The sequence below is a fragment of the Telopea speciosissima genome, chromosome 9 (assembly GCF_018873765.1).
Source record: "Telopea speciosissima isolate NSW1024214 ecotype Mountain lineage chromosome 9, Tspe_v1, whole genome shotgun sequence".
NCBI classification, from domain to species: Eukaryota; Viridiplantae; Streptophyta; class Magnoliopsida; order Proteales; family Proteaceae; genus Telopea; species Telopea speciosissima.
Window position 1 is genome coordinate 63,285,502 of NC_057924.1, and position 15,056 is coordinate 63,300,557.

At 39.9% G+C, this 15,056-nt stretch overlaps 1 protein-coding gene across 2 annotated transcripts in view; it reads right to left on the bottom strand.

Moving 5' to 3' along the window:
- Positions 1-1,351: 1,351 nt before the first annotated feature.
- Positions 1,352-15,056, bottom strand: part of LOC122639508 (nuclear-pore anchor) — a 113,243-nt gene continuing 99,538 nt past the window's right edge. The window contains exons 37-49 of one of the 2 annotated variants that reach the window (XM_043832373.1): positions 7,922-8,032; positions 7,707-7,784; positions 7,276-7,425; positions 7,132-7,203; positions 5,717-5,863; positions 5,564-5,617; positions 5,312-5,399; positions 5,150-5,226; positions 4,891-5,019; positions 4,021-4,083; positions 3,117-3,303; positions 1,645-3,005; positions 1,352-1,528 (exon numbers count right to left, since the gene is read on the bottom strand). In XM_043832373.1, coding sequence (XP_043688308.1) covers positions 1,460-1,528; positions 1,645-3,005; positions 3,117-3,303; positions 4,021-4,083; positions 4,891-5,019; positions 5,150-5,226; positions 5,312-5,399; positions 5,564-5,617; positions 5,717-5,863; positions 7,132-7,203; positions 7,276-7,425; positions 7,707-7,784; positions 7,922-8,032 — 2,586 coding nt within the window. In that variant the 3' untranslated portion in view covers positions 1,352-1,459. Of the gene's footprint in view, positions 1,529-1,644; positions 3,006-3,116; positions 3,304-4,020; positions 4,084-4,890; positions 5,020-5,149; positions 5,233-5,311; positions 5,400-5,563; positions 5,618-5,716; positions 5,864-7,131; positions 7,204-7,275; positions 7,426-7,706; positions 7,785-7,921; positions 8,033-15,056 lie in introns of both variants that reach the window. The other variant, XM_043832372.1, reaches the window with a different exon arrangement.

Sequence of the window (15,056 nt, forward strand, 5' to 3'; positions counted from 1 at the left end):
TGCATGTATGATTCCACTCTGAATTTAGCTTGTCTCCAAGGAACCCAGCACGCCAAGGGTGTTGTCAGTCGTTGGACTGTGCCGCACATATTCTTAGGCATGCATCGAGATATATACGACACAGCTCAACCATTGGATGTCCTTTGACAGCACCCTGGGTACTGGGCTCCTGGAGAACACTCCACTCCCACCTTCTGTTGCATTCTTCTCTTCTTTGTATTTCTGATAGTTTAAAATTTGGTCTTGTTTTCAATATAGTTTCCAACCTTTACTATTAGGCAGAGACAAGTCCATCCGCATGCACTAAAAAACTTGGGAACTGAGTTGGAGTTATTTTATGGGAAAAATTTTATTATTATTATTATTATTTTGAGTCTACCTATCAATATTCTAGATTATAGAAGCCTACAGCATTTGAACCCACTTCATGGATGAAAAAAGACATTCAAAACGAAATTTATGTTGGGATTCTGTTTTAGGATATCATAAGACCACGGTGAATGAATGATAAGATAATGGTCGAAACATAGAGCCAGTGTTTTTGAAAGAAGTTATCTATTTCCACCTGTTACTTTCTTTAAGTTTAAGGAAAGGTGATTAAACTGTGGATCTTCGTTGGGTCAGTGTGAAAAGACTAATAATATGACAATATTCGTACGCGTAATGTGTTACCTATCATCTGAAAGAAGGGTCACTACTGGCATCGGTTGATCTGAGCCAAGGGAAACTGTGTAGTATGTTGTACGCACCCCTAAAAAAACAAATGATTGACAGGTGAAGATTATTGTCAAGTGGCCTACAGTGTCCAATGCACCATAATTTTCCCCCTTTGGAGGCAAGCTAAGAGCCTGAAATGGTGGAAATGTTCATTTTTTGCTCTCTTTCTCTACTTTTGGCGCGTTCGGGCGAAACTGCACCTGAAGATACTGAAAAATGGGCAACAAGTTTGGAAAATCAAGAGGGACCACATGCCGGCATGGCCATGCTCCGCATGGGATTCCATATATTGAGGCGGAGGATGGATGGATGGAATGAATGACAGACTACTCATATGTTCCTCACCTCTCCCGAGTTCCCATTGAGTAGTAGGGGCGCCGCTACATGTCCTGTTTGATTGCATAGCGTAACAACCAACAACCTCCACTTCTTTATTTGCTTGACACACCAAATAAAATCTCGTAAAATGCTCATGAAAATAATTTTTTTTTGGTTCTAATATGAAAATAATTTTGAATCTCAGGCAAGGACCATATATATACCCTGCCCACAACATTAACACAACATTGACCGCATCCACTGGAGAAGCGAAATACCCACGAAAAAAAAAAAAAAAAAAAAACAGAAGTGTGCAGCAATACGAAATTCCCCTACGGTGATATAGCATGTAACCCCATCTCAAACAATTGGCAAGAAATAGAACCCTTCACAGAAGTGAAACACTAACATTCAAGGTTCGACCCTACTCCTGTTCGCCAGATCCTTGACCACGTCCCCCTCGTCCACTGCGTCCACCTCGACTACCACGATTCTGGAAATGAAACAACCACAAATGAGTCTTCAACATTCCAATAATAATAAATACGAACCAAGCAACTGCTAACCAACTATTATCAAGAACTAGATGAATGAAATTGTCGAACTCACCCTTAGAACCATAGCACTTCTCCCACGTCCTCTACTGGGTGGCGAAGGAGATACCATTCCTAATTGTCTTACAACAGCCCTTTCTCTAGCTCTCTCCGTCAAGTTTATCGTTGTGCTCTTCGAATCTACCTTTGCTTCATCAGGTTCTGAAACATCAGCAGCACTATGTTTAGTTGCAGCGTCTGTCGGAACACTGGGCAAAGAACTTTCAACAGCACCAGAAGCACCTTTTGAGCTCTGCTCCATCTCACTGATTTCATGGTCATTATTAGGCTTATCTGAACCTTGATCATTAGTGGACTTATCTGAAGCTTGATCATTACTAGACTTGTCTGAACCTTCAGCAGTCTCTTCCATTTGATCAACATAACCTCCTTCAATCTTCTCATCATTTAACACCTCAATAGATGTGGTCTCAACTGCATCAATTCCTGTAGAAACAATGGCTTCCTCCTCAATGCCAACTATAGGAGTGATGGGAACTGCAGTTTCAGGACCTTCACCTGGTTCTGGAGGTTCTGGGCTGTTTACCATGACCATCGTATCCCCTTCTACTGAAGGTTGTTCCACATCAGGCACCAACTCTCCCTCCTCTTTCTCACTTTCAACTTCCATCATGGAGTGCTGAGGATCATGCCCTTCGCCATCCTTTGGCTGCCCATCATTAAACACCTCATCCGTTTCCCCTATCTTATCCAAGATCTCTTCTGCAACAATATTTGAATCAATCTGTGCTTCAAGTTGGTTTGCGATATCTAATGGGGGTTCCTTTGGCTCCTCAGAATGCTCCTTCGTTTCATCAGCCTCGACATCCTTTTCAGTGTCAATTGCCTCTTCATTTGTAGTATGAGGACCAGCAGCATCAAATGATTCCTCCACAGCAGTTGTCATTTGAACATTCTCAGCAGGAACAGAAAGTTGTCCTTCAGCACCTTCCTGAGGGGAGTCTGAACCTCTGGACTTCTTCAGCACCTGAGCTTGCACATCAGAGCCAGTCTCTTGCTGAATTAGTGAATCTTCATGTAATTCAGATGCTGATGAAGAAGCCAAGCGTTTGCGAGTAGCTGGTTGGGTTGGTAAGGCAGGATCGCCTTGAGTTTCCGTCTCATGAGCTGGTCCAGGTTTTGTCTCCTCACTGTTGGAGGGTCCTTCCATCTCTGAAATTTCAACATCAACAGTAGGCTCTTGAGGTCGTCCAAGACGAGGTCGAACCAACCTCCTTCCAGTTTTCCGTGTTTCAACACTGGGTTTCAGCAAGCTGGTTCCTTTATCTCTCTCATCTGTTGGCTTAGCCCTTGAAGAACTCGCTGTGCCTCCTAGTGAAGGTTTTGTAGCTGGAGCTAGAGCACTAATCAGACGACCTACACAACAGAGTGAAAACAATGACAACTCAATCTTCTCTCAGAAGAAAAAAAAAAAATCTCAGTGAACAATATTAAAATAAAAGATGCAGCAGAGATGGGGCAGAGGACCAGAAGTCACTGTAGACGATTTATCCACAAGTGAAGAAGTTTCCGCAGGAAGATTACGCGCAGCAAGAGCATCTCCAAAATTTGAATTTACTGCTGCTTCTACGTGTTCTACAGCAGTTAAATATGCAGCCATCTGCTCATCTAAGGCACTCTCAGAAGGAAGTGGAGCCCCTGATGCTTCAGTACTCTGGCAGTTAGGAGAGACAAATAAAAGAGTGAGCAAACAGAAAAGAGAACTGCCATATTCTGAAGAATCTACTGGAGGAGCAGTTCCTATGACAAACTATTGGGACCAAATGATGGAAAATAACTATGTTATTAAATCTAAAGAAGTGCAAATCATGAAGATTGAAGACCAATCCTTGCAAATCACCAATGGCGTAATCAGAAATTATTTTCAGAGAACTATGGCAAGCAATAAGCACATGTAACATAAAAACAACCAGTACTATCATATCATAATTAATAAAAGAGAGAGAATGCTGCCAGGCTGCATAATGTACTGTCAGGGGCCAGACCCAACCAACCCAAAAGACACATCCATTAGGGGGTGGAACCATCCCACTACATATGCCCAAGATCTTTCCCCATAAGTGGGCGCTGTGGGCCTATTAGGAAGAGAGTTTGAGGCATATGTATCCCCGCCCCACATCCCCACATCTTTGGGTTTTGCTCTGATACCACTGTCACGGGCTTGGTTCAACCACCCCAAAAGATGCATATATTAGGGGGAGGAACCATCCCACTATACATTCCTCCCCTATAAGTGGGCAATGTGGGACTATTGGAAGGGGAGTTTGAGCCTCCCTGTGTGGCTCCGTATGCCCCTGGGTTCAACATTCTTAATTATCCAGATGAGCAATTTCTAACATTCACAAAAATGCAAGTAACAATTTAAAAGTACCTCTGCCAGATGGCCTCTTGCATGTTTGTTTTTTTCAAACTCATCAAGCAGCTTCTTTTTCTCCTGAAACAACAAATGACACGTCAATTGCAACCACATTGATAAAAATTGCACACATCTCGAGAAAAATGACCTATTCAGATCCAGATTTATCCATCGTTTCAAACCTGACCCAGAGGCATTTCAGTTAGTGGGGCAGTTCCTGACTAGTAGTTCGATTGGTAAGCGAGACAATGAGATGTTCCCGCCCAAATAAAATTGAAAAATAAGAGTAACATACACTGGTGTAATAGTTGAATCAGATGATCCGCCAGTGCAACCGTGTTTGACTAGATGGTTCAATGATCCAATTCATGTTCAATGCACATGCCATTACACAGTCAAAGTGACCATTCTTTTAGGGTCCTTGGTTAACTGCTCCAACCCACTAATTCCAGGTCTCCAGAATCCTCAGCCAAGGCCCAGCCAAGCCAGAGGTCAGCCTGGGATATGTCAGACCATGCCCATCCCCTTTGCGCTTGTGATAGGCTGGGCTGGGTTAGGCCCCATTTTTGACATATTTCCATGTCGCAGAATACATTGTGTTAAACTCATGCCTAATCAATTGTATACATATGCATATAATAGGTCCAGGCCAGGTTCAGATAACCCAGCTACTTCAGGCCTTACTTTCCCAACCCGAGGGCTGAAAAGCCCAGCCCAGCTCAAGTTTCTAGTACATCAATTTATGTCTTTTGGCATAAATTGATTTCAGATGTATTTAATCAGGCTTAAAATTTATCAAGGTAGTCATAGAAATCTTCATTCTGCTACAAAATAGAAATAAGTGCATACTAAATAAATATTATGAACCGAATAACAATAAATGACCTGATTAATATTCTGAAGAAGATCATAAATGGCGTTTTCAGTCTTTTGACGTTTTGCTTTCTCTTTCTTGTTGTCTTCCCTCTCCTTCCTCAGGTCTTCTCGCTCCCTCTCAAGAGTTTTCTCCAGCATCTGAGTGGAAGTTATAAGAAAGGAAGATTATTAGAAAAACATGAAGGAAAAGAGGAACTAACAAGGGCAAAAGAACAAACAATCCAACAAAGCCTTTTTTTTTGGGGGGGGGGGGGGGGAGGAGGGGGACCTGTATGCGGGTATCCTTTTCCTTTTCCTTCTCCTTCATGGCTTTCTCAATTGTAGCATCCACTACAGGCCTCTTTCCTGCAGCTATAGTTAAGCAGCATAAATAACCACCAGGGCTGACAGGCAATGTTATTGCTTAGACATGATACAGAAAAATGTATACCTTGTCTAGACTCTTCTAACTGTCGGGAAAGAGCGTGTTTCTCTTTGTTGAGCTCGTCTTTTTCTCTATTCATTGAATCAATCCTCTTCTGCAGCATGAAACAGAATAAAGGCAATCTAAATGACAATGAATTGAACCTTTACGTGCTAAAAGTTAAATATTTAAGACAAAATCTTGAGCATCAGAATAATCATGGGACAGAAGTTGAATAGACTTTCACTTTGTGAAGAAGTAAAGAGAGAAATTCACAACCTTGTAAAAAGTTGATGCCTTCTTCTGCTTGTCCAGCTCCAGTTTGAAAGAACTCTGCATGTTATCCATAATGATGATTGTTATAATCCATCTAATACACCAAATAAGCACGAACATAAAAAGAATAAAACAAAGGGAAAAGATGCGAAGTACCTCAATATCAACTATCCTCTTCTCCTTTTCAGTTAGATCAGACCGGATGTTTGTAAGCTCTTGCTCCAAGCGTGTTATGATATCCTGCTTCTCCGAAACTAGCCGTTTTGTTTCCTCAAACTCAGCTTCTTTCTCTTGCAATTTTACCTGGTGCAAAACATATGATCAGGGTTTTAAATCTTGGAATAAGCATCTGAATCGGTCAGTGCTGATTCTGATTCAAATCGGACAAAATTGGTCATTAATCAGAGTGAATTGATCAGTGCCGATATGAATCGGTCGATTCCCGATCCGATTCAGCGATTTTTGAAATCCTGCATATGATCGAATAGAGATAATATAAACTAATTGTACCATTATATACTGATACATTAGAGGGATGTGGCAACCAACTATGAGATCTTTTTAATGTCATCCAAAAAATGCGCCAATCCTACTGAGACAAAAGTTCTGCATGATGGCAAAAAGCTTTGCACAAATTTTCCTAAATGGTTCCTAGTATCTGTAAAACACCTAGTCCTGGGAAGCATATATACTAGGAATGGCAATAAAGAAACATAACAACAAGAACCAATATACATCAATACATGTGCCAGATCCAGGTAATCAAACCCAAGGTAAAAATCAAAGCCTAAATAAATTTTACACAGGAAAAAACAAACAAGATTTATATTAGATCCATTAACCTGGTCTTGAGCCAGTGTTAGATAGTTTGATTCAACTCTTTATGCACCACGAATGTGAAACTTAGCATTGTTGTCAAGACGCCTAGGTGTCACCTAGGCATCTAGATGCCTTGGTGTCGCCTTGCGTCCAGGCCCCCACCCTCCCCCCTCCCCCCTTCACCTTGATGTTACTCACAAGACAGCACACAATAGAGCAAGGCAGCAAGCAGAGAATATTTTTTGAAGACTGAATTATGGGGAAGCCTCCCACGAATTGTTTTATTTATAATATGGCCAATGGCCTAATTCCTATTCAGTCTAGGAGTTTGATCACTAGGCTGACTCCTAATACAAACACTCCCTCTAAAATTCGTGTAGAGGTGTGGACCCTAAAAATATGACTTAAGTTTAAAAGATTCTATCCTAAGAGAATATTCTAAAATCACTTAAATTGGACAAGTGGTTCAACCGGTTCAATTTAACACACTAAAACATGAAGATAAACTAAGTATTGGGCTAATTCCGTATGCAACCTATGTACCCATAGAAAACCCATGGGATCAAAGGCTCAACATATGCATAACCCAACCCTAGACTTATTTCTAGGGAAAGAAGCCCAATTTGGTGATAAACCTGGTCACCTAGACGCCGTGACAACTATGAAACTTAGATAACAATAGATTTTGTCCCATTGACAGTAAAAACATCCAGAAACAATGCTAATATCAGAAAATAAGAAATTCGGAGTACCTGAATCTGGTGGAAAGCTTCCTTCATGCGATCATAGTCCTGGACATCAATATTTTTGCATTTCTCAAGTACCTTCAAAAGAAAATAGATATCAGCATGGCACATTACTAAGTCTAGAATAAAATGCAGTTCCAATATGCTAACCTCAGAAACTCTTTTCTCCAACTGTTCTTTCTCAATCTTTTGCATTTCAATTTCTTTGTGACAGGCATCAAGCTCAACTTGTTTTTCGCTCAGTAGAGTTTTAATGTGATCAATCTCCACAATAGCCTTTTGAGCTTCTTCACGTAATTTCTGAAGGCAGAAGTACAACTGTCTTTGATAAACAAAAAGCCAAATTTTCTAATAAATTTTTTTTATAGGTCCTACTCTATTCTATTCTAAGGGGAGGGGAAGGGTAGGTGTGAACCAGGAGGCTTGACCCAAGACCTCTTGGTAGCAATGGGCTTTTACACACCACAAGCTACAAGTATGCTAAACATTTGTTTAACTTATAACATATTTAAACATAACATAGTTTTAATTTCAGAATGAAAAAGGCATCCAAAAGAGAAGAAAAATTCACGAAGCCAAACCTGGCATTCCTCGAAATTGTGCTTGTTTTCCTCTCGAAGTTGCATATTGCTTTCACGGAGCAAATTCATTTCTCTGACCTGGAATCACATGCAAATATGCCATTTTGAGAAAACATAAATTAGCCAACAGATCATCTTATCATATAGATCTTCATAAGTGCATATGTATGACATGGCAAAATGGGTTTCAATAAGAAGTAAAATAAAAAAGATACCTGAAGCTGCAGTGACTTGAACTCCGCTTCTGTGAACATTGTTCTAGAACTGGCACGCTCTGTATGTAACAATGATTGAGCTCTCTCAGATGCCTTCAAAGCACTATCAAGCTACAACATACCCAAAAGAGAATTGAATCCAAGAGAAGTTAGATGAGTGATATAAAACAAGCCAGCAGAATTGGAGAGAATCATATCTAGTATGGTCTAGAAAGTCAATAAAGAGAAGAAGAAAAATGCCAATTAGTTAAAACTCATCAGCCACATAATAGATGACCAAAGAAATCTATGTGGAGCTCTCAAGTTAGACAAGTAAGCACATATCCAAAATTCGCTGCTTTTAAATGAAGGCCAGAACTCATCAAAGCAACATCGGTAATCTACTGGGTCAAAAGTTGTTAGACTTTTCATGGAGAGAAAAATCCAAGTAGTCAGCAGTTCTCCATTCCTAACAACCCCAACATAACAAAACCTTCTACTCAACTACTTAGGGGTCCCTAGACAGATCTTGTCCCATCATTCCACTATACATGCTTGGAAAATGAATTTAATATTCATTTTTATACAAACTACTTGGGGGTCCCATCATCCACTACTCATGCTTGGAATATGCATTTAGGTATTCACTTCAACAGTACTGATGTAGATAAGTCACTTAGGGCTTATTTTAGTGGAAATAAGCTTTGGATTGGGTCATATACATAGTTGTCAAGGCGTTGTCTAGGCGGTTTTGTTGGGGCCTAGGCGACCTCCGCTTTATTGCAAAGCGCCTTGCACTGGTTTTTATTGGTATCGAACATGGTATTGGCCCTTATTTATGCCAAATATCATTTAAATAAATGTTTTATATTACTTAAGATATTATTCATAAATAAGCAAATACACCCTATTTGAATCTAATAAAAATAGTTAAAAAATCAAATTCCAAAAGTATAAAAAGTCAACCCCCGGTTCAAGAACAAAAATTGGATTTACAACGATAGGTAAAATTTTCAACTTTCTAATGCTGAGGTTTGTCTCAAATCTAAAAATTCTATAAATCTTAATATGGTAAAAATATTTTCATTCAGAGCGATTTTGACAGCATTCACGCATACCAAATAAGGTTTAACCGGAATATAAATTCTACAACATAAATCAGATTTAAGCAATTTTGGATTTTTTGGAAAGCTGGTTTTGTGCTCTACCTAATACTAAAAGTCTCATGTAAAAATAAAATCATTTGACTAGTCAAACTTCTTAGAGAACAAGAACATTTCTCTAAATTGAGATCAATTTAATTACTTATAGATAAGATCATATTTTCTAAGAACAATATAAACCAAATGTGAGACTAGTATAAACCAAATGTATGTTTGATTGTTTCAAACTTCCAATAGCTTGCTTCCTCAGTTCTGTTGTCTTCTAGTTCTATGTTGATTTTTTATGACTTGATGTGACTTAATATTGATTTTAATGACTTCATGTGACTTAATGTGGCTTAATGCTGGTATTTTATGACTTGAGAAGGCTTAATGTTGATTTTTGATGATATAAGGTATATATTGTAGCATACTATATATAATGTTAGAAAAGGGAGAAATAAAAAATAGCACTTGAGGGCACCTTGGTTGCCTAGGCGGGCTCCTTGTCGCCTAAGCGCTTAGACATCCCTCTAGCGCCTTGGGTTGCTTTGCCGCCTTGACAACTATGGTCATATATGTATTGGGACTTTAATCCCATGGGTTTATTTTGTAATAGGCCAATTTAATGAGCCTAAAATATGGGTAGAAAGTAGGAAAACGGGATTTGCTTCATTAGTTTAGTTAGATTCTTATTTTGAGTCTGTTTTCTTTATTATTCCACTTTCTTAGTCAATTAGATTACCTTATTAGTTAAGGATAGGGTTAGGCCTTCCCTTTTTAGGGCCAGCATTGTACACGGATTTGATTAATGAAATATTGGCTTTAGCTTTTGTGAAAATCCTGAGAAACCAGCATTGTACATGAATTTGATTAATGAAATATTGGCTTTAGCCTTTGTGAAAATCCTGAGATAGGATGGGTGAGATGCCCAACCCCACCTTTCCCCATTCCCTTCCATTGGTTCTTGATTCTAAACCCCAGTTTCAGTAAAATCGAGTTCAAGAGTGCTACAAGCTTTTGGGATTTCTTTTCAACAGATTGTTACATTGATTTCTTGAAGATTATTACATCAAGATCATTGCTGCTTCAACAGGTTACAAATTTTTAATTTGTTATTTCAACCAAGAAATTGTTCCCTCATTTGAGTTTCCATTGTTCTCTTGGTTTCCTTATTTGATTTTAGTTCTCATTGTTCTCTTGTTTCCCTTATTTTTAGTTCCTATTGTTCTCTTGGTTCCCACGTATGATTTTAGTTCCCATTGATCTCTTGGTTCCCTCATATGATTTCTTGTTTAATGGAGGGTTTTCAATTTGATCCTGCTTGGGATTAGACCTATTCAGGTTCTAGTCTTATATTAAGTACACCCAATACCTTACAAAAAACCACTTCACTTCACCAGTACATCCAATACCTAACAAAAACCACTTGGATATAGAACCTAAATATCTGCATGAAGGGGTGACAATTTATGGTTCTGGGCTGGTTTTATTTTTACCTTTCATTATGGCAATTGTGCAGCATTGTATAACACATAGAACAGATTCCTTTCTTACAATTCAGCTCTCACATATTTTAGACATATTCCTAACATAACAACTTACGTTATATTTCAGTGTCTTCTCTTGGTTGGTCAAACAGAAATGACTGCACACATTTCCAAAATAATTGTGTGTGTGTGTGGAAAAGTCTCTCCTAAGGCGTTTCCTATGCCATCTCACATAAGTATTTTTTACTAATTTTATCTTTTCTAAAAAAATAAATAAAAATACATATGTGAGATGGTGTAGGAAACGCATTAGGCTCAGAGAATTTAGGCTGATGCTCTGATGGATTCCAAGCCTGTAGTTGGTTTGGATTCCTAAACTGGTAACTTGTACCCATCTTCCATCTTTTCTCTATATTTCAGGCAATTTCAGGTCACAAATCTTAATTCTATTACCTGCGGTTTACTGCTCTATCAGATTTTAAGTTTCAGAATTATCCTCAGTCAGAACTCTGGTTGCTGAACTAAATATTGGTCATATTCTGATTTTGATACTCAGATTAAGATTGTTGTTTTAAAAATCAACATTTCTAGTCAATTTCTGGTTTTCCTAGTTCAAGTCAAAGTCTGCTTCTTTTCAATTTTGATTTGGTTTGCTGAAACTGAAAAAAATTTACTGCTAAATCACAATTTAAATCCCTTAGTAAACTCTACTTTGAACTCCTAAAATTTCCTCATCGATTCTGCAGTTCTTTGGGTTTCCTAGTTGCAGTAGGTTAACTCCATAACTCAAGATCCAACCATAAGCAAGGTTTTAAGTATCCTTCCGTATCCGTCGATACTAACTGATACATATCGTATCTTTAAGGTTCCGATACGATACCTAAAAAAAATTGGTATTAGTACATGGAAGAAACCTCATCCTTTATATTTGTCTCATCGTACTTTGTTCTGCTTTTTATACATGACATATTTTACATATATCCGAACCATTTCCATGTGTTTCTTGACCATATCCATATGTATCTAGCGTATCATGCGTCTATCCGAAACGATACGACATGTCTCATAAAATCACCCTTCCGATACAATACCCAATACCAATACCAATATTTTAAACCCTGACCATAATAATTGAATCAAACATTACAGACATTCTCTACCTATTAAACTGACCCTTGGTTAAAGTTTCAGGACCATCAGATCTGTTTTGTTCAAGTTATTAAAGTTTCCTTAAAATCTGATTTTAGTACCTTTTTCCAATGATCCAAAAATTTCTGGTTTTCTAACAACCCTATTCTGTTACGAGGCCTGAAACCTCATTATCCATGAATGTCTTTCCTCACCATTTCCTCTACCAAAGTCATTTTAGGTCTATCCAGTGCTCCTTTATCTCCTCCAATTTGGATAATATTAGTCCTGACTGGTGCATGTATAGGTATTCATCCCAGATGTCCATGCCAATTATACGACTTCTCTTAACTTGTTATCACATATCACAGCTACTCCCAAATTACCTCTAGTGTGTCGTCCCTTAATGAGTTAATGTATCTTTTCTACTTTAACCACTCATCCATCTCAACATCCTCATCTCAGCTACACTGAAACTTAACACAACTTACATGCTTCAGCATATGGGAAAAAGGAGAGCATTATAATATCAGGATGTAGACAGTCTTCTGGGGTGTAAGAAAGAAACAAGAACACTCTTGGAAATCCCTTCAAGCAATCCCCTCTAAGGCCCAAATCCTCGCCACACTCCACTCTCACAAGGCTAACAAAACCCCCCGGGGATGGTTTGCGTATGGTTTTCTTTACAGCTTCTTGGGACATTATCTGCAAAGCTTCACCTCTAGTCCTAGTCAAGTCAAAGAGATTAACCACACTTTTCTTTGTCTCATCCCCAAGAAAGAGGGGCTTCCTCTATGGCAGATTTTCCGTCCCATTGCCCTCTTCAATTTGCTCTACAAATTTATTACCAAGGTCCTGGCTAATAGGCTCAAGTTGGTGGTTGACTCCCTGGTTAGTGACAACCAATCGGCCTTCATCCCTAGTCGAAGCATTTCTGACAATATTCACCTCTGTAATTAGATTGTCAGAGGTTTTTGATAGAAAAGCTCACTCCCCCGTTGCCCTAATGGAGATTTATATCCATAAAGCTTTTGACTCCATGCGATGGGATTTCATTGTCAATGTCATGCACAAATTGTCATTACCCTGACTTTCACCAATTGGATTTCCCACTACATTACTTCCCCCTACTTCTCAGTTCTTGTCAATGGTAGCTCTGAGAGTTACTTTGCCTCTTCTATTGGTATGCGCCAAGGCTGCCCCCTCTCCCCTTACATTTTCCCTCTAACCCTTGCAGTCCTCTCCACAAGCATTCAACTTTGTATGGATCAGCAGCTTATTATTCCCCTCCCAAAATCCAAGGCCTTGAAGCTTCCCACCTTGCCTTTGCTGATGACCTAATGATCTTCACCAAGGCTGAGCATGTTATTCTTGAGTCATCTATGTCTTGTTTGAGGCACTTTGAGTGTATGTCAGGTCTTCACATCAACCTATCTAAATCCCTACTGTTCTTGGCTAGGTTTTAAGGAGGTTAAGGCTTCTTTGAAGAAGTTGACTGGGTTCTCTTTGGGTCTTCTGCGGGTCAAAAATTTGGGTTTGCCTCTGCTCCCTTCCAAATTGACTGCATCATTGAACCCCCCATGCTAGATCTTATGCGCAAGAGACTGCAGCTTTGGAAGGGCAACTTACTGCCTTACACAGGTCGTCACAAATTGATCCGATCTGTCTTTTATTCTACTTATATTTATTGGTGGGGCATTTTTGGGCTGCCCTAGGCTGTTATTATGAAGCTTGAAGCTCTTATGTGCTCCTTTCTCTGGAAAGAATCTGACTGCTCCAGATTCCTTCACCATATCTGTTGGCCCTCTGTCTGTCTCCTTAAAGATGAGGGGGGTCTTGGGCTAAGGTGTATCAAAGATGTTAACTCTGCTGGTGTCCTCAAGTTGATTTGGAAGATAGCGGCCAAGAAGAAAAGTATTTGGGTAGACCGGCTCTACTCTAGGATCCTCCTAAATAACTCCATTTGGACAGCTCCCCTAACCTTTGATGCTTCTTATGTTTAGAGAAAAATTCTGAAGCTTAGACCTCTTGCTTAACGCCTTCATTGATGATAGTGCCTCCGCTAGTTTATGGCAGGACACCTGGACCACTGGCATCCTCGAGGAGTCCTTCATCTAGTGGGTGACAGAGCTATCTACATTTTGGGTTCCCATAGGGAGGCCCAGGTTTCAGACATTACTAAGTATGATGATTGGGTACCCCCCCTTCCTCCTCCCTCGAGTGGTCTTCTATTTGGTCAGAGCTCTGTCGAGTATCCCTAGAGGACCCCCTGGTCGTGGTGATATTGTTACTTGGTACCACTCTACTTTGGGTCTTGTCTGCTCCAAGCCGGCTTGGGATCTTTTCCGCACTCGTTGACTGGTCATTCCCTAGAGCAAGTTGGTTTGGTTCAAGTCCCACATCCCAAGCCACAGCTTCACAACATGGCGGGCCTTCTCTCGCTGCCTCCCCACGTGCTCCTTCCTTATTCAAAGGCATATCCCCGTTCCTCCATGTTGCCTTTGTTGGAATGCCAATGAAGACGTCAACCATCTATTCTTTGGTTGCTCCTCCTCCTTGATCTGGAATGGCCTTCTTTCAAGATGTTGGCCACGGAGGAGAATAATTTTTCCTTTTGAGCATAAATAGATTTGGGTGGATATGACCTTTGGTGGTAATTTAGGCTGTGACCTTGTGGGCAACCTTACTTTCAGCACCACTATATATAAAATTTGGATGGACCATAATCTTAGAAGATGGACTCCCAAATCTAGGTATCTCCAACAGATTTGGGCATTATCCTTTTTTTATGTTGGGAACAAGTTTCTGTGACCCCTTCTAGATGTGTTGATTCTCCTGGAAATAGATTCATTGTTGCCTCTTGGGGCCTTTCTCGTTCATTTTAGTGTGGGTGTGGCTTTGTATAGTTGTATTTGTTCTTTGTTTGTCTCTTTGCCCCCTTCCACACGGGGCCTCCTTGTATCCTTTCTCCCTTTGGATAACATACATCATGGCTTAAAATGAATAACCTTGTTTAAATGGTTGTTGACAATGGTCAAACGTTTGGCTTTATCAATCGATCAGAAAGCATGAGCAGTCCAAATGTCATATCTTTGTTGTTTTCCAAGACAAAGGACCATATGGTTGACATGGACCAAGAATTGAGTAATTCAGACTTGTGGATCATATCATCCACTGAGTCCAATCTGACCATCGCTGTCTTGGCTACAAGGCGACACTAAGTGGTTGGCAGGCAACTAGGTGACTAGGGCAATACATATAAAGATGGCCCCTTGTGTAAAACATAGTTGTCAAGGCAACAACTAGGTGTCCAAGCACCTTGGACGTGTTGGTCGCCCTGTTGGTGTTGCCTTGCGTCCAGTCCTCCTCCGACGCCATGGGTCACCTGCATGGATC